The sequence below is a fragment of the Aquarana catesbeiana genome, linkage group LG04 (genome assembly GCF_042186555.1).
Source record: "Aquarana catesbeiana isolate 2022-GZ linkage group LG04, ASM4218655v1, whole genome shotgun sequence".
NCBI lineage: Eukaryota > Metazoa > Chordata > Amphibia > Anura > Ranidae > Aquarana > Aquarana catesbeiana.
The window spans coordinates 403983914-404004027 of record NC_133327.1 but is presented as its reverse complement, the minus strand read 5'-3'; the positions used below and the strand labels follow the sequence as shown (position 1 = coordinate 404004027).

Below are 20114 nucleotides of genomic sequence, written 5' to 3'. Positions count from 1 at the left end.
TCCAAGGAATTGAGAATGCCAATCAGCAATGTTCAAACTGTAATGTGTCTAAACTCTAAAACTCTCTGTGTGCATTCTAAGTGTCACGTGATCTGTCATTAAATATACAAGCCGTATGCTCCATAGAGTTGGGCTTTATGGCAGAGTGGCCAGAAGAAAGCCATTACTTTCAGCAAAAAAAAAAATAAAATGTATGGAGGAAGGTGCTCTGGTCTAATGAGACTAAAATTTAACTTTTTGGCCATCAAGGAAAACGCTATGTCTGGCGCAAACCCATCACATCACTCAAAGAACACCATCCCCACAGTGAAACATGGTGGTGGCAGCATCATGCTGTGGGGATGTTTTTCAGCAGTCGGGACTGGGAAACTGATCAGAGTTGAGGGAAAGATGGATGGTGCTAAATACAGGGATATTCTTGAGCAAAACCTGTACCACTCTGTGTGATTTGAGGCTAGGACGGAGGTCCACCTTCCAGCAGGACAATGACCCCAAACACACTGCTAAAGCAACACTTGAGTGGTTTAAGGGGAAACATGTAAATGTGCTGGAATGGCCTAGTCAAAGCCCAATAGAGATAAAGATTGCTGTTCACAAGCGCAAATCATCCAACTTGAAGGAGCTGGATCAGTTTTGCATGGAGAAATGGGCAAAAATCCCAGTGGTAAGATGTGGCAAGCTCATAGAGACTTATCCAAAGTGACTTGGAGCTGTGATAGCCGCAAAAGGTGGCTCTACAAAGCATTGACTTTAGGGGGGTGAATAGTTATGCGCATTGGCCTTTTCTGTTATTTTGTCCTATTTGTTGTTTGCTTCGCAATAAAAAAAAAAATCTTTAAAGTTGTGGGCATGTTCTGTAAATTAAATGATGCAAATCCTCAAACAATCCATGTTAATTCCAGGTTGTGAGGCAACAAAACACATAAAATGCCAAGGGGGTTAATACTTTTGCAAGGCACTGTAGTTCATCTTGAACAGACCTATTAAGTAAAGAAGAAGCTTGATAAAATCAGATTGCCTGATGCTGCCAGAATCTCAAGTACTGGACAAGGGCATCTAGATAGCCTGTGTGCACTTTTTAGTGCCCAGTGATCAGCAAAAGCACATTATTAACTAAATATACCCTTGCTAAGAGAGCCTCCTACAGCGTGTTCTTGTTTGAAGCACAAAAATAAACTAGAATCTTTTGCTGCTTTATAGAATGATGTCCCTTTTGTAAAGTTTGCCCCTTTTTTCTTGTAAAAGTAACATGCTAATGCAGTGTCAGAGAAGGTCTTCTCATTCTCACTGCACAAAGCTTTGTACAGCTTTACAAACTCTGCAGGATTTCACAGAAACATGGATAGGATAAGTCTCGCAGCTCTGTTTGATTTGAAGCCAAAGTCAAACGTTGAGCCCTCTGGAAACAAAGAAAGGTTGGGTAATGAAGTGTAATTTCTGTTGTCAGTAGCACAAGCCTGCACTTAATTGCATTGTAGAATAAAGCTAACATGTACATGTGATTCATTCACAAATGCAGGTTTATGAATAATAAACGGAAGATTTTATACTGTTCCTCTCAACAGGGCTGTACAATAATGGAACTAGTGGGCCGAAACTTATGGCAGCGGGATTAGAGAGGGTACCATAAATTCTAAAAATGTTGAAATTAGAATTACTTTTTGCTTTTTTTTAATTATTTCTTTTTTTATCCTCTTCTTTACGTCTAAACTGTTGACATTTCCACACATAACTAGGCATGATGGGAACAACTGGAGGGCCATATTTTGGAGACCCCAGCTCTAAAGCCTAGTACACTGGATCAGAAAATCGTACAAAAAAATACCGCTTTTGAAGCAATTGTACGATAATCTGATCCTTAGTACACAGCTTTCGAGAGCCAATCAGGACAGGTCGTGTGAAATGTGAAATGTATCTGATGGGACAAGCACATAAAATTTTATAGTACGATACTAGATCATATGATTTTCTTTAATCCGTATAGTTACATTACATCACTTCTGAATTTTTATTCTTTCATTTGAAAATTTTCTAAATTTTGGTAACCGCTTCATTTTTGATATGGAGATTAACATGAAAAAAAAAAAAAAAAAACTTTTATTCATCCGATAATCTCATCTTGTGTACCAGGCTTAAGGGAACAGTCAGAGCTGGCAGTCCTAGGTTTGGGGTGGGTTGTAGGGGGAACAAAGTGGCTATAATCATAATAATCTGTAGCAATTTGTGTCTGTCTGATTCTTGAAGCATGCCCCCACTCTCCAACATGTCTCGTAACATGCTCACAATCTCCTAAAAAATGTCTGCATACTTAACCAATTCTAGAGGTGTGCCCCTAGTCTTTGACCATCTGCTGACATGTTTGCAGTCTGACAGAAGGTAATATACCTTCACTAAATATTGTGTGTGACCCTTAAAGTGTTTGTAAACCCATTTCATATTATGTGCCTGCTGTAACATGTATGAAAAAGTATCCTATTCTCTTTGTGTTGCTCCTTTGTGAAATATCTCTGGTGTTCCTGCCAGTCCCTCTGCTTTCCTATTAAGAACTGACCACACTAAGCAGGCGAAAACACTTTAGTCAGATGGTTCTCCAACTTAGCCTGCTCTCCTCCAATGATTATTATTATTATTCAGGATTTATGTAGTGCCAACAGTTTGCGCAGCGCTTTACAACATGAGGGCAGACAGTACACTTACAATACAAATCAATACAGGAGGAATCAGAGGGCCCTGATCGTTAGAGCTTACAATCTAGAAGGGAGGGTCAAGTGGAAACAAAAGGTAATAACTGTGGGGGATGAGCTGATGGGGAAAAAAATGAAAATACAGTTGTTAGGTGTGGGTATGGTAGGCTTCTCTGAAGAGAAGGGTTTTCAGGGATCGTGTAAAAGCTAATAAAGAAGGAGATAAGCGGACAGATTGGGGTAGGGGAAGGATTGGAGAGGCTTTGGAAAAGTCCTGGAGGCGAACATGGGAGGAGGTGACGAGGGAGCTAGAGAGCAGGAGGTCTTGAGAGGAACGAAGAGAACGAGTAGGTTGGTATTTAGAGACTAAGCTAGTCATGTAGCTGGGGTTGGCTTTGTACGAAGTTGTTAGAATTTTCAATGTAATTCTTTGGCCGAGCGGAAGCCAGTGGAGGGATTGACAGAGAGGAGTGGCAGACACAGCGAGTCTGGCAGCGGCATTCATGATGGAATGATCAGACTTGTCCAGCCCCCCCCCCAACTGCCGTTCACTGAGAAGGTCAGTGTGCTGCTGCTTCTCCTCCCCCAGCTCTTATGCAGCTGAGAACAGAGGGAAGGGGGGGGGAAATTGGTATCTAAGTAATACTTTTGACAATATAGTGTGTGTGTGTGTATATAATATAGGTATATGTGTGTGTGTGTATGTGTATATATATATATATATATATATATATATATATAATATAATCTCTATCTATCATTTCTGTTTTAAACGGAATGGGTTGTTTTCAAGGTGATCATTTTACAATCCCTTTTTATGATGCACTGGGGCTCCCTATAGCAAAAAAGATGACCACCACTGATCTACAGCCATGTATTATCTGTAGTGAGGCATACTGGAATAATTTAGCTGGCTAGAGGAAATGTGTAGAATTATAGACAGAAAATGAGAACCCTAAAGAAATTTTTTTTTTTTTTTTTTTTTTTTTTTTTTTCATTTTAGTCTGGTAAATTTAACATTTAGGCTTGGCTTACACTGCTGCGAATTGGGACCTGACTTGTGAGACCCATATCGCGTGGAATGTGAAATCCCATGTTTGCCAATGAGAGCTGCCTTGGTACTACTGAAGTTGCTCTGACTTTAGAAAAGGTTCCTGTACTAATTTAAGGTGACTTCTATCAGACTCGTGCCTCAAAGTAATACTCAAGTCACTTGGAAGTCTCCTGGCAAAGTTTCACAGTAAGTCGCACCGTAGTGTGAACCAAGCCTAAAAGTGTTTTTGTTTAGTTTGTCTCTTAATTTTAAAACACCCTTATTGATCTTGCCAGAAATCTTGTCCGCTGATATTTTCCTGTGCTGACTGTTATAGATTACATTTATGGTAGCTGTCTCGGAAGACAGCAGAACCACTCCCCTCTGTTATGGACAGCGGTTGTTCGTAGTCCTATCCTGTTTATTGTCCTGATACAGAAGGGCGAATAACCTATCATCCTAGGACTAGAAATGTGGTGTTGGCAGAATTGCCAGTGAAAATAAGAGGGAAATAAGCTTTTAAAAAGAAGACAAATGCAGCCACTGCATCCAAGGACTAGAAAACTGAAATATGTAACATTTTTGTTTTTGGGTTTAGATGTGCTTTAACAGCAGTAATGTCGTTTTTTTACCTCTGTCCATTGAAATCAATGGTAATGAAAGAAAACTCAGTGTAATTCATGTTGCAGTTCACTTTGCATTGCATGTTAGTGCAAATAAAAGTGAACCTCAGATCACGTTGACATGTATTAATGTGCACTTCATAAGTTTCTATTGATTTCAGTGAAAATTCATGAGTGATAAAAGCCCTTCAATATTAATGCCAGGAACATAACTAACATGAATATTGGTGGTCAGCTACTTCTAGTAAGGCCCAGAATGCTTTATGGAAGGAGTTTGTTTTCTCCGCACACAATAGCTGTTCATGGAAGGTGACCTGATTTCAACTGATGTTACTGGAAATCTTCTGATACACAAAAACATTTTATAGCTCCAGCAAGCATAATTTCACGGGTTACCTAGTCTAAAATAATGGAATTTGGTCATCAAGATAAAGAGCCTGACACTTTTCAACTGAATTGAATCGAATCATATTATGGACATCACATAGTCAAAACCTCATGTTACTGAATTAGAGGTTAAAGTGTTAGGAACATAGTTATAAGTAGTATCTACAGCATCCTTTAGTGTATTTCTGTACTTTCAGGTACATGGTGGTGTGTTTTTTTTTTTTTGTGCTTGTTGCAGTAATTTTAGAGCTGTTAATATGCTTTGATGCGCTTTTACAATGTGTAAATTGAGGGTTTGCAGCATTAGGTTTGTGTTGAAGAAATAATTAAAGTTTGCAAATTTGATTTTCCTGTCGATGTAAAATCATTGTCCAACGGTCACTTGGGATTACATGGAGCAAGCCCGGGCTGTTTTGTTTATAAATATGCCTGTAGCAATTCATTTAAATGTGATTTCACAATTATTAGCGTATAGAGGAAAGAAAATGGCAATAAGGTAATTAATGTGATGAATCTAGTATACAGGAATCTAATGCAATTATGGAGTCAAGATTTAAAGTGGGTTAACATATGGGGAAAGCATACAGCAAAAGGGGAATTCTTTACGTTTTAATATTAACAAAATATGATCCTACGCACGCACAGGATGTTTGTATCCTACATCTATGGGCTAAGGACCACAAAGTAGCTTATGTTGAACTCTACGTTGGTCTCAAGAAAATTTGGGCTCGTATACAGTATCTCACAAAAGTGTAAATATAAAAGTAAAGAAAAATCTTTTCATGTGGCAACACTGAAGAAATTACACTTTACTACAATGTAAAGTAGTGAGTGTACAGCTTGTATAACAGCGTAAATTTGCTGTCCCCTCAAAATAACTCAAAACACAGCCATTAATGTCTAAAACGCTGGCAACAAAAGTGAGTACACCCCGAAGTGAAAACGTCCACCAGTGACCATCATTATTTTCCAGCACTGCCTTAACTCTCTTGGGCATGGAGTTCACCAGAGCGTCACAGGTTGCCACTGGAGTCATCTTCTACTCCTTCATGACAACATCACGGAGCTGGTGGATATTAGAGACCTTGCGTTCCTCCACTTTCCGTTTGAGGATGCCCCACATATGCTCAATAGGGTTTAAGTCTGGACACATGCTTGGCTAGTCCATCACCTTTATCTTCAGCTTCTTTAGCAAGGCAATGGTCATTGTGGAGGTGTGTTTGGGGTTATGTTGGAATACTGCCCTGTGACCCAGACTCTGAAAGGAGGGGATCATGCTCTGCTTCAGTATGTCACAGTACATGTTGGCATTCATGGTTCCCTCAATGAACTGTAGCTCCCCAGTGCCAGAAGCACTCTTACAGCCCCAGACCATGACACTTCCACCACCAAGCTTGACTGTAGGCAAGACACACTTGTCTTTGTACTCCTCACATGGTTGCCGCCACACACGCTTGACACCATCTGATCCAAATACGTTTTATTCTTGTCTCATCAGACCACAGGACATGGGTCCAATAATCCATGTCCTTAGTCTGCTTGTCTTCAGCAAACTGTTTGCGGGCTTTCTTGTGCATCACCTTTAGAAGAGTCTTCCGTCTGAGATGACAGCCATGCATACCAATTTGATGCAATATGCGACATGTGGTCTGAGCACTGACAGGCTGACCCCCCACCCCTTCAACCTCTGCAACAATGCTGGCAGCACTCATATGTCTATTTCCCAAAGACGACCTCTGGATATGACGCTGAGCACGTGCACTCAACTTCTTTGGTCGACCATGGCGAGGCCTGTTCTGAGTGGAACCTGCCTGTTAAACCGCTGTATGGTCTTGGCCACCGTGCTAGAGCTCAGTTTCATTGTCTTGGCAGTCTTCTTATAGCCTAGGCCATCTTTATGTAGAGCAACAATTCTTTTTTTCAGATCCTCAGAGTTCTTTGCCATGAGGTACCATGTTGGGCTTCCAGTGACTAGTGTGAGAGAGTGAGAGCGATAACATCAAATTTAACACACCTGCTCCCCATTCACATCTGAGATCTTGTAACACTAACGAGTCAAATGACACTGGGGAGGGAAAATGGCTAGTTGGGACCAAATTGGACATTTTCACTTAGGGGTGTTCTCACTTTTGTTGCCAGCTGTTTAGACATTAATGGCTGTGTGTTGAGTTATTTTGAGGGCACAGCAAATTTACACTGTTATACAAGCTATACACTCACTACTTTACATTGTAGCAAAGTCTCATTTCTTCAGTGTTGTCACATTAAGATATAGCAAAATATTTACAAAAATGTGAAGGCGTATACTTACTTTTGCGCGATACTGTATATGCTTACTGTCAAACCTTTTCCTGCACTTATAAAACTATAGTTTGTTTAGTTGTTTTGCCACCATATACTGTTTGTCATGGGTATTTCATACCCTTTGTCCATTCTCAACCTTTTTTCAGTTACAGCATCCTTTAAAAAATATGCAGAATTTTAGGGCACCCCAGTCTAATATGTAAAAACCTTTGAGGTCCGACCATCATGTCATTAAGGATGAGCTCCGGCGTGTTCGCACACACTCCACATGCAGAGCCCACTAGGAAGTCAGCACGGCGCTGTGCTGATCACAGGCAGTGAGACATTTTCCTGATGTGCGGCTGCAGAGATCGGCAAATGTCTCACTGCCTGTGATTAGCGCAGCGCCATGCTGACTTACTGGCGCGCTCTGCACGTGGAGTGTGCGAACACGCCGGAGCTCATCCTTACATGTCATAGCCCCCCTCTCTGTGGTTCCCATCATGTGATAGTCCCCCTTTCTGAGGTCCCCAATCATGTCATGGTCCCCCATCACGTCGGTCTTCCTATTACAGAATCCTTTCATATCAGATCCCCACCCTACAATCTTCCCTGCTTATCAGAGTTCCACCTTTACCGAGTCCCCCTTACCCTCTGGCTCCAGCAGCATGACAGAGAATGGAAGGCCCTTCTGGACAGAACCCCACATCCAACCATTCTTGAATTTTGCACGCCTCCTGCTATGAATCGGTGTCATGCATTGCCATAGCGTGCAAGGACCATAGCAATGAATGATGCTGTATGTCCTAGAGCTTCATTGGTGGTTATGGTCCTGGCTGCCAGCCCACCCACCCATCAGAGCAACTTCTAATGAGGAGTAGCATCAAATCCTAGTTTTTCAACAGCAGTGGTGAGAAAATTTAAAGGAATTAGATATGTTTTTCAAATGAACGGATTTCTAACAGTGTATGTAGTTTTTTCGTTTCAGAAACTATACTCCTTTACAAAAATCGAATGCTTAGAATAAACAATGTTTAAAGTCTTTTTGAACTGCATCCGCCAATGCACTGAGAGCTTTTGTATTGATGTTTGTATAAACGTTTGTTAGAAAATCTACTAGTATACTGCAATCAGTGACGGATATCGTCAGGCACACGCATAAAGGAATCTCATAAGTCTTTTTATGAAGTACAGCTTAAACTGGCCACACACATACCATGCAAAACATGCTGCATATGCCATTTGGAAATTACCATTCTAAAAACCATATCTTTTTGAGTTTTTTTTTTTTTTTTGTAATTTTCTGAAACTGTCAAATGTTGCCTACTTCTAGCAAGACCACCTAGAATGCCTTTAGAAACATATTTTCTACTTCAAAGTTTGTCCCCTTATTAAAATAACATTACTTTAGGCGTGCTTACTTCTAAGTTGTGCAGACTGCAGCTTTTTTTATTAGAACACTGTGATTTGCTCAGGTGGTTATAATAAAGGCAAACCTCCCATTCAAGAATTAGCTGTTTCTGCATAAGAGAAAAAGGTTTTAATCTACAACAAATTTTGCTAAAACCTTTGCAATGTATTTAGAGCACCTAGAGCAGTGGTTTCCAACCTGGGCTATGGACCTTTAAAGGGTGTGCTAAACAAAATAATTGTTGTAAATTGCCCCATGGCATCATGGATTGTTATGTGGCCAGTTGGCTTGCCTGCCAGTGTTAATTTTGGCAGCAAATTTCGATTTAGTTTTAGTCTTAGGACTAAAATGGCATTTCACTTTTAGTCCCAATTTTAGTCTTCTGAAAGTGTTTGTTTTAGTCTTAGGCCTCTTTCACACGGGGGATCCGTATGTCCGTTTTTCGTCCTTCCGTTTTTGGATGAAAAACGGACATACATGTATCCCTATGGAGCGTCGGCTGTCAGCGGTGACATGTCCGCTGACATCCGACCCGCTCCAATCCGAAAAGCGTAACGGAGGAAAACCCTACTTTTCCATCCGTTATTGGTTTGGGTGACGACGGACTCTACGGTACGTCTTCATCCGATCCCCCATAGGGGAGAGCGGCGCTCTGACAGGTCTGTCGCAGCACAGTGTGCAGCGACGGACCTGTCATTTTCCTGCTCAGCGGTGATCGGCGGAGCGATCCCCGCTGAGCAAGTGGGTGTTCACGGGGCGGATCATCACTGATCCGCCCCGTGTGAAAGAGCCCTTAGGCTTTGTCTAAAATGTCATTTTAGTTTGTCCCATTTTAGTCATCTTATTTTAGTTGACTAAAATCTCCAGTACATTTTGGTCTAATATCATTTTAGTCAACTAAAATTGAATGTGCACAGTACACAGCCCCCCACCCTCTGCACAATACACAGACCCCCACAGTACACAGTCCTCCACCCTATGCACAATACAAAGCCCCCCACAGTACAAAAAACACGGGCCCCACCCTCTGCACAATACAAAGCCCCCCACAGTACACAGCACAGCCCCCACCCTCTGCACAATACAAAACCCCCACAATACACAGCCCCCCTGCATTCCCAGGAGACCCCCAGTCTTCTGGAACAGCACTGCCAGCATATTCTAAAGTTAAAAATAAGTCACTGCCTGCCCTTTCTCATACACAGCTTCTCCTGTGTCACTCTCATTGTAAATTAAAGTCTCTAAATTTACCTCATAGCTTCGTTCTTGCATGGACCCGGTCACATGACTGTTCTCCTCTGAAGATTCATGGATGGTCATGTGACCGCTCTCTTCCTCCAATCTAAAGCAACACTCGGAGAAGGAGGAGCAGGAGGAGGAGAGCGGCCAACAAGAACGAAGCTATTGAGGTTAGAAGCTTCAGCTTACAATGAGTGACACAGGAGGAGGAACAGTATAGGAGAAGGGGCTGGCAATGATTTTTTCCTAATGATAGGCTTTGCTGGCAGTGCTGTTAAAGGGCCAGGAGAGGCGGGGCGGCTGGCTTGACCACCCCCCAATGTGTGGCACCCGGGGGTGGACTGCTCGATCGTTGCCCCCTATTGGTAAAAAACAAATATCGGCGTATACCCTTATACACCTTCCTGCCCAGACCAATTTTCAGCTTTCAGCGCTGTCACACTTTGAATGACAATTAAGCGCTCATGCTACACTGTACCCAAACTAAATTTTTATCATTTTGTTCCCACAAATAGAGCTTTCTTTTGGTGGTATTTGATCACCTCTGGCATTTTCATTTTCTGCTAAACAAATAAAAAGACCAAAAATTTTGAAAAGTTTTTTTTTTGTTTGTTACAAAACTTTGTAAATAAGTTTTTTTCCTTCACTTATGAGCACTGATGGGGCTGCACTGATGGGCACCGGTGAGGTGGCACGGATGGGCACTAAAAGGCAGCACGGATGCACACTGATAGGCGGCACGGATGGGCATCACTGATTGGCAGGCATCCATTGTGGGCAGTGATTGGCATCCATTGTGGGCAGTGATTGGCATCCATTGTGGGCAGTGATTGGCATCCATTGTGGGCAGTGATTGGCATCCATTGTGGGCACTGATTGGCATCCATTGTGGGCACTGATTGGCATCCATTGTGGGCACTGATTGGCATCCATTGTGGGCACTGATTGGCATCCATTGTGGGCACTGATTGGCATCCATTGTGGGCACTGATTGGCATCCATTGTGGGCACTGATTGGCATCCATTGTGGGCACTGATTGGCATCCATTGTGGGCACTGATTGGCATCCATTGTGGGCACTGATTATTATCCCTGGTGGCCAAGGGTGGCATACCTGGTGGTGACTAGTAAAGGGGCATCCCTGGTGGTCCTGGTGGTTTCCCTGGTGGTCCAGTGTGGGCATCCTCAAGGAGGGCTGCGCTAATAATCGGCTGCTCCTCTGACGGGGGGATCTGTGCTTATTGGCTCTCCTCTACTCGTGTCTGACAGATGCGAGTGAGGAAAAGCCGGTCAACGGCTCTTCCTGTTTACACTGAGATCAGCTGCGATTGGACATGGCTGATCACGTGGTAAAGAGTCTCCGTCAGAGATTCTTTACCTAGATCGGTGTTGCGGTGTGTCAGACTGACACACCGCAACAACAATCACCGTGATGCGCACTCCCGGGGGCGTGCAGCGGCTTGTTATCCTGAAAGAGGTCATATGACGTCCGGTCAGGATAACACAACCACTTTGCCGAGGTCATTTTGCTATTTGGTGGGCGGCAAGTGGTTAAGCAATTACATTTTTTTTATAACCTCTCTAAAGAGACAGTGCCTTTTTGAAGTACAGGTACTGTACTCGATTAACAACCAGGTTCCGTTCCAAAGACCGGGTCGTTAAATGAATTGGTTGTTCAAGGAGAAGCCACAAGTAATTAATATTTTAAGCATTCTTAACTACTGTACTGTATTGTGAAAAAAAAGGTCTAAACACAACTCCAGCTCAATGACGTTGTTTTAATTTGCATAAGTACAGAGCACAAACGAAAATACTGTACTGTACAATACAATGATGTATAGCGCGTCGTTCGGGTGGGGAGAGCTGGTCGTAAGTCCAAGTGGTAGTAAAACAGGTAAGTCGTTAAACGAGGAGTATCTGTAGTAATTCAGCACATAAGGTGCATTTTCTTTTTCCAGAGCAATGGTTGAGTTCTTGTCTTTCGAGAGCTGATGAGTTTGATGTGTGGGTGAGTGACCCTCTCCTTCTCACGTTTCATGAGCTAACCGTGCTCTCAGAGGAAAGCATCTTTACGAGCTGTCTGATGGCAGCGAAGGTTACATATTGCTCAGTTTGCTGGAAGCATTTCATTGAGCAGTCTTCCCAGTCCATCTGTGCCTCCTGAACAAATATGTGACAGAATTTGTAGGATGTCTGCTTGAAGCAGTTAGAAGTGAATGGAAGTAAAGAAACAGGAAAACGATAACTGGATTGTTTGCTGAAAATAGCACAAGAGAAACAAAGGTTATTTCCAAAGTGCTTTCAATTTCTAAATAACAAGTTACTGTTATAAATTGCTATTGGTTTGCAAGCAGAACCAAATACAGTGTATTTGCTAATGCAGCGCTCAAATGATCACGTCTTCTAGCCTGGCAGAATAACATCCTGGACAAATTACGATCAGGCAAGGAAGTCGAAGACAACCCATATTTGCCTCATCTTTGGTATGGTCGACGTGCATGTGTATGGTCACCTTTAGTTATCTCTAGAAAATTGCTTTATAGGAATACCAGAAGGGTGAGTCACTTTAATAATGTATTCAGTTCTATAAACAAATATTTTTTCATCCATTTCTTTACAGCCGGTTAAAACACATGAAAGTGTAGCTCCATCTGCTGGTTCAAACTTGATCGATCTATTAAAGTGGTTGTAAACCCCATTCATTTTTAATTAATCAATTTTACCTAAGTGCATATATCTGTAGTGCTTACTTATCTTTCTCCAAAGCTCTAAGTGCCGTGTCTTTCTGCTGCTCCGTCAACTTCTGACGAGTTCTCCGACTCACGACATAACAGCAGCTGAAAATTTGTAGCTTGTCTATTCAGACTGCAGCTCTGCAAGTTCCTTTCTTTCTCTGCATATGTGGATGTGGGGGGGGGGGTGTCTATTTCCTCCAGTCAGCTCACACACAGTGTAAGCCCAAACTCCACACCCACTGCTGAATGAGAAAGAAAGATTTGGAAGAAAGATTTGTAACACGATCTGCACTTTCTAAAGAGTGTAGAAAGAGAAAGGCAGCAGATATACATGTAAAACTTTTATATAGGGAGATTTGTTTCATCTCTGTGTATCATCTGAGGGTGTGAACATCACTGTGTGTAGGGGAGGGTTTACAACCACTTTAATCCTATTTATATCATTTTTTATTTATAAACATACATTCTTCTAGATTGTAAGCTTTAATGAGCAGGGCCCTCTGTATCCCTCCTGTATTGATTTGTTTTGTAACTGTACTGTCTGCCCTCATGTTGTAAAGCGCTGCGCAAACTGTTGGCACTATATAAATCCTGTATAATAATAATACATTAGAGTGACAGTCCTTCCCATACCAGACTGCAGAAATTGTATGCCTTCATTTTTTCTAGTAATTCTTGGATACTTTTTTTTTTTTTTTTTAGCACTGCGTAGTGCAGTGCAATCCATCTTGCTGCGGTCAGTAGAACTTGATGAGGTGTTTATTCTTAATAAAATAAACCCCCCCCAAAAAAGTGTGATTTGCTGGTTGCAGTGCATGAACGTTGCCACCATTATAGTTGCTGGTGTGAAAAATTTCCGTAGCAAAACAGTTTATTGTGTGTTTAATAAAGTCATCCAAGAAACCAAGTTCCCAACTTCTACAGCTCATCCTCTGTTTCATCCTTTGTGTATGTAGATATTCCATGCAATTTGTTGCATTTTGTTCCTCTTGCATGGAGAGATTTTCCATTGTATTGCGTATCTGAGTTATAAGGAGAGCTTGTTTAGGCTCATTCACATTCTTTTTTTTCTGATGAGTTATGCATACCATGTTCTGCATGTTTATAAGTCCAGTCTTCACCAGACTGGTCTTTTAGCAGATGTATTTCTGAAACTTCCTTTGGGGCTCGTTCAGTGTCCAGAGCTGACTACAGCATAACAATTTGCTATCATGATTCGCAAGTCTTTGTTTATATCTGACCTTGTATGTTTAAAATTAAAATGTATATAGCTGTGATCTTACACTGTGAAATAACAGCTACTGCTACTACATGTTCTTAAAACCTTTATAGTACGGAAAGTATAGTGGATATTTGGAGGATGTATTTCTATGGGCAAAGCAATAGGGTGTTTTTTTTTTTTTTTTTGCAATTATACAATTATAGATTTCTACAGTTGAAACACATTGCTTATGTGTCTCAGCCATATAACTTATGTATTTTATTTAGAGACCCTGTCACTAGACCATTCAGTTCAACAATATTACAACAATATTCCTGCTTGATTATATGTATATTTATTGTATTTTAGGCATGTTTTTTACCAGTAAAATCCTCCCTTGTGTAGACATCTAAAAGCCCGGAGACTGCTACTGAACCCCGCCATCTCCAGATGTGAGGACAGCAGTACCAGTAGTCTTGGTGCTGTCACTCAAGAGACACTCTTTAATATTGTAATTTAAACCTCCCCCTCCTTTTTACATCAAATGTTATGTTATGGAAGTGGGGTGCAGAGGTAGTGCTGCTGGGTCAATACAGAGAGTAACTAAACACTCTAGAAGAGCAATAAGTGGGGGTCTGTGCTAGGAAATTGACTAGTCAGTTTTTAAAAGTGAATTCCAATTTTTAGACCATGTTTCATGTTATATAAAGTGTAGTCCCTCGCGCTATCAAAGTGAATCCATTAAATGGACAATGATATATCTAAAAATTGCAGCTAGATCTGAAGTGTATACAGTGCACTCATAACAAATAAATATATAAAAAGTGATCAGCGCAACTAATTAAACTGTATAACAATCATGAGGTATAGATATAATCACTGTGCAAATAGTGCTTGTATATACAATCACTGTGCAAATGATGCTAGTAAACAATATAATCACTGTGCACATGATGCTAGTAAACAATATAATAAAGTGACTAAATATGTGTGACAGTGTCCAATGGTCCTGTGCAAAAAATCAACTCTAATAATCCAGTGCAAAATTTCAAAACACACACATAACACTATAATGTGCAAAACAAATAAATGGCTGTTACTGAATAATCTGTCTGAGTTAATCAATAAAAGATGGGTGATTCATTCAGTCCCAGATGATAATCAAAATCGGAGGCTATCAAAATGACTAGGATAGTAGTCAGTCCATAAAAGAGGAAAAGAAGAAAAAGTGCAAACGTGGAAAAAGTGCATACAATCGGTACCTTCAGTGAATAATCTCCAATGTGGGATCTTCGCGTGTATCACACAGTGCTCTCTACACTCTTACCTCCATACAGATGGTATATGGCTTTAGGTTAATGCGAATGGGGGGCCTCCCAAGGTACAATGAAAGTGAAGTGAAAGTGCCTCTCCTGGTCCTGCGTTCCAAATGCTGGTTCCCAGTTTATCAGCATGGGTGTTCACACATAGCCGGTATATGTAGGGGATGAAAAAGAATTTCCCATAGCATAGTAACGTATGAACAAGCAAGTTTATTGATTAAAAAAGGGGGCCAAATGGGTGCTTACAGTTTTATATAATGAAAAAACGGCAGATCTGTAATAATATTGGTGTTACAGGCACCTCTTACAACACTTCCGGTTCTCACAGCGTCCAATCACTTCCTAACTTATTTGGTTCAGATAGTGTCAAGCATGTGTGGCGGCAACCAGGTGAGGAGTACATAGACAAGTGTGTCTTGCCTACAGTAAAGCATGGTGGTGGGAGTGTCATGGTCTGGGGCTGCATGAGTGCTGCCAACACTGGGGGGCTACAGTATATTGAAGGAACCATGAATGCCAACATGTACTGTGACATACTGAAGCAAAGCATGGTCCCCTCCCTTCGCAGACTGGGCCGTAGGGCAGTATTCTAACATAACCCCACACCTCCAAGATGACCACTGCCTTGCTAAAGAAGCTGAGGAAAAAGGTGATGGACTGGCCAAGCATGTCTCCAGACCTAAACCCTATGGAGCATCTGTGGAGCATCCTCAAGTGGAAGGTGGGGGAGCGCAAGGTCTCTAACATCCACCAGCTCGACGATGTCATCATGGAGGAGTGGAAGAGGACTCCACTGGCAATATGTGAAACTCTGGCGAACTCTCAATGGCCAAGAGGATTAAGGCAGTGCTGGAAAATAACAAAATATTGACACTTTGTGCCCAATTTGAACAGTAGCCCAATTTGGACTTAGGGGTGTACTCTAGGGGTGTACTCACTTTTGTTGCCAGCGGTTTAGACAATAATGCTGTGTTGAGTTATTTTGAGGGGACAGCAAATTTACACTGTTATACAAGCTACTCGCTTTTGTGAGGTACTGTATTTGAGTATGTGTGTATATGTGTGATATGATCTCATCTCTCTGCTTGCCTGCCTCATCTCAACAGTGCAGTGGCCCCGCTGTGAGGGCGGAACAGCGGTGATGCGGGCCGGCGGTGAGAGATGTCATCTCTCTGCTCGCACGCCGCCGCCGCACGTCAGACATTATAGTCTTTGCGGCCCGTCTGCAAACAAGCCACAGCCCGGTAGCGGGCCGCAGCCCCCCTGCATTAGATGATGGCACACCTATTTCTCTTGACACAAGTATCCATTTTGAGGGCTATCCTATGATGAATTCTTGATATCTTTACTACAGGGTGGGAAATTACTACTACTTTCATTAGATCGATTGCTACATATGGATGGAACCAAGGTTCATAAGTGTAGCCTGCTACAGATAAATCCCTGATCAGTTGATTTGAAAATGATGGTGGACAGGATAACACTTGTAGCAGGCAACACTCATTTGCTATTATGAAAACCCATCTGTTAAGCTGCCAATTCTGGGAGGAGATAAAGGAATTGTAATGAAAAAAAAAAAGAATTAAGTCTGCATGTTAATGAGAAAAAACAATTTAAAGTTCTATGGTATAACGATTTTTTTGTATTTTTTTTTTTTTTTTTATACTGGATGTCTTATAATTCATACAACTAGTGGTACTCTGAAATATTGTTATTAATGACTGTATTTCCTTGTGTTTTGACAGGTCATTTTTGAAGCCGAAGCTTCTGGTGGAAGGGGCGGATACATTGCCATAGATGACATTCAAGTTTTGAGCTACCCCTGTGGTAAGGATTAATTAAAAAAAAAAAAACTCTTCTGTATTTTTTTTTTTTTTTCTTTGGGAGTATGTATACCCAAGCAATTGGTTATCCCCTCCCAAAGCCAGTGGCTCTTGTGCAGCTGGTGTATTATTTACAGTGCCACTTCTCATAAGACAATGCCTCAAAATCAACAATGGTTAAACCTCTTTTGTTTGTCACTCCATGCGGAAAATTATGTGCTTGCTACATTAATTACTGTCTAATCTTAACTGTGAAAAAAAAGACTGTAGTAAATGGAAGCTAATCCTTAATTGAAAGAATAGATGATTTATTTGTGCCCTGTCTTAATTGGTTAGTTTCATTTGTGGCTCTGCTTTTGGACACCTTAATGAAGATGCAACATGCACTTCTTTAATATGACCCAAGGGATATTATACTTCTGTCGTCTGAATTGTTTTAGTTTGCTTCTATCAATGTTTCTTGGTAGATCTAACAGATCTGCCTGTTAAATATAGAGGATAAGGCACCATGATTTTAAAAGCTTCTGGTTAAAGTGATTGTAAATGATCACCTTGTAAAGAACCCATTCAGTTTAAAATCTAAATGAAATGCAAAATATTTGTGTATAGATATAAAAAAAACCTTCATAAATACCCTTAATTCCCTTTTTTTAAGTGATCACATTCACACTCTGTTCTTGACTGCATAAGAGCTGGGGGAGGGGGGAAAAGCAGCAGCAGCAGCACACTGATCTTCCCAGTGAATGGCTGTGCAGCAGGGGTGAGTCAGGACAAGTCTGATAATTGGAGAAGAGTACACTAAGTTCCCAGCATAGCTAGAGAACTGACCCACGGTGTGCTCTCCTGCTTAGTGTGGTCAGTTTTTATTAAGAAAGCAAGGGGACCAGCGGGAACACCAGGGTTTTCACATAAAAGAAACAATACAAAGAAAACGGGAAACTTTTTTTTTATCCAAGTACATGGTACAGTGGGCACATATCAGGAATATAAAGCGTTGGGGTAACAAGCACTTTAAATGTGGTGGTCTGTTGTAGTCTTTTATGTTTTTTGGCAGCAATTGAAAACCATCCACAGGAGACTCTGCTTGCTGTATCAAAATGTACAGTGCCTTGAAAAAGTATTCATACACCTTGAAATTTCCACATTTTGTCATGTTACAACCCAACACATGTATTTTATTGGGATTTTATGTGACAGACCAACACAAAGTGGCACATAATTGTGAAGTGGAAGGAAAATAATAAATGGTTTTAATTTTTTTTTACAAATGTGAAAAGTGTGGGGTGCATTTGTATGCAGCCCCCCTGAGTCAATACTTTGTAGAACCACCTTTCACTGCAATTACATCAGCAAGTCTTTTTTGGGATGTCTCTACCAGCTTTGCACATCTAAAGTGGAATTTTTGCCGATTCTTCTTTGCAAAATAGCTCAAGCTCGGTCAGATTGGATGGAGAGCATCTGTGAACAGCAATTTTTAAGTCTTGCCACAAATTCTTAATTGTATTTAGGTCTGGACTTTGACTGGTTTTAATCTAAACCATTTAATTGTAGCTCTTGCTGTATGTTTAGGGTTGTTGTCCTGATGGAAGGTGATCCTCAGCCACAGTCTCAAATCTTTTGCAGATAGGTTTTCTTCTAAGATTGCCCTGTATTTGTATCTATCCATCTTCCCATCAACTCTGACCAGCTTCCATGTCCCTGCTGTAGACATGAATCTGATACCACCATGTTTCACAGTGGGGATGGTGTGTTCAGGGCGATGTGCAGTGTTTTCCACCACACATAGCGTTCTGCTGCAAAAGTTCAATTTTTGGTCTCATCTGTCCAGAGCACCACCTTCCACATGTTTGCTGTGTCCCCCACATGGCTTCTTGCAAACTGCAAACAGGAGAAGAAGAAGTTCCGCTTTTCCTCCTCTGCCCTTACCTGGGTACCTTGTTTTGATGGGTCACCTAGGCGCTCTGGGAAGAAGTCTGTCTTCACTAAAGCATTTGTAGCTGCTGACTTTTTTCTTTTAACTGAAGTTTCTCTTTAAGTAAGGAAGGTGTTCTCAATCTTTTCCCACTGGAATCCTTCTTCTGAAACCCTCTTTCTAGTGGGACTTAACCCCTAAAACTAATATTATTGCAAATTTTGACTGTAGATTGAACATTTTACATTGTATGATACACAAGACATAAAAAAAGTAATATTAAAAATCTAACATTTGTAGATGTTCGGCATCCTTCTGAGCAGTAAGGGTTTGCAGCTCTTGTGATGGCTCTAGTAATTTCACTTTGATTTATGCCCATCCATCTTGAGTAAAGAAGAAATTGTGAGCTTCTCAATGTTCCCCAACACACAACCAATACCCCTCAGTCACCAGGAGGTGTGTACCTCACAGGACCCCCAAAAGCAGCCTTGCACCCCTGAGGTCCTCCTATCTATCCCTTAAGTCTCCGAAATACAGTTTTTCACCCAGAGGTCTCCCATTTCACAAGATTCTCATTATCATATCTTCTATTTATGTTTCCTGGAAATGCATATCTTGAACTCCAACCAGTGCACTTTAGTAGCAATTGTGTATCCCCTCAAATGTTAAGGCTGGCCTTAGATGGAGCGATTTTATTTCCTGCAACCACCGGTTGATGGGGCAATCTCTCCTGAGGCAGGGGGTGGGAAGTCAAATCCGCCAGGAGAACACAGTGATTATTACTAGTAGCTTGGGTACACAGGGCAGGCTTTCCCAGTAGGCAGTGTAGGCATGTGCCTACAGGTGCCCTTCCTAGGGGGGGATCTGCCTCTATGGGGGGAGAGAGAATGCCCAATACATCAGGCCAAACTTTAGTAGCACAGCACGTGCGAGTAGGGTGCTGAGCACTGTGATGCTCTCAGTGACCCCACATCCGACACTAGAAGAAATCTGGCACTGTTATCTCTGCCCTACAGGTGGAGGCAGCCTCCTCCCCTCTCCTGTTGTCATTTCCACGGCAGGAAGAGAGCAGCGCCACAAGGGAGTCAGAGAGCATAAGGTAGGAGCAGACAGACTTGAAAGTAGCGTGCAAAGGAGCACATACTGCCAGATAGATTAAGCTTTGCATAGAGAGATGTTTAACTCTTTGGGAAGTGAGGGGGTTAATTAACATTGCTAATAGCCAGTAACGAAAGAGGTGAATAAACGCTGTAAGTGGAAAATAATACAGCATGGGCCTGGGTTCACACTTGTGCGAATACAGACATTGCATGTGATTCGCACCAGCGCTGTGGTGCCAATCGCATGTGATGTCTGTGCAGTGCGAGTTCAGCCATACTGTTGTATGGCTGAACTGGCATTTGATTTGCAGGAAAATAGTGCAGGGACTTTTTTTTCCCCCGCACTGGAATCAGATGAGAA

At 41.6% G+C, this 20114-nt stretch overlaps 1 protein-coding gene across 16 annotated transcripts in view; it reads left to right on the top strand.

The window, feature by feature from the left end:
* PTPRK (protein tyrosine phosphatase receptor type K) overlaps window positions 1-20114 on the top strand; it is a 674681-nt gene that overhangs the window by 225295 nt on the left and 429272 nt on the right. For all 16 annotated transcript variants that reach the window (XM_073627229.1, XM_073627239.1, XM_073627238.1 and 13 more), the window contains exon 4: window positions 16664-16745. In XM_073627229.1, coding sequence (XP_073483330.1) covers window positions 16664-16745 — 82 coding nt within the window. The remainder of the gene's footprint in view (window positions 1-16663; window positions 16746-20114) is intronic.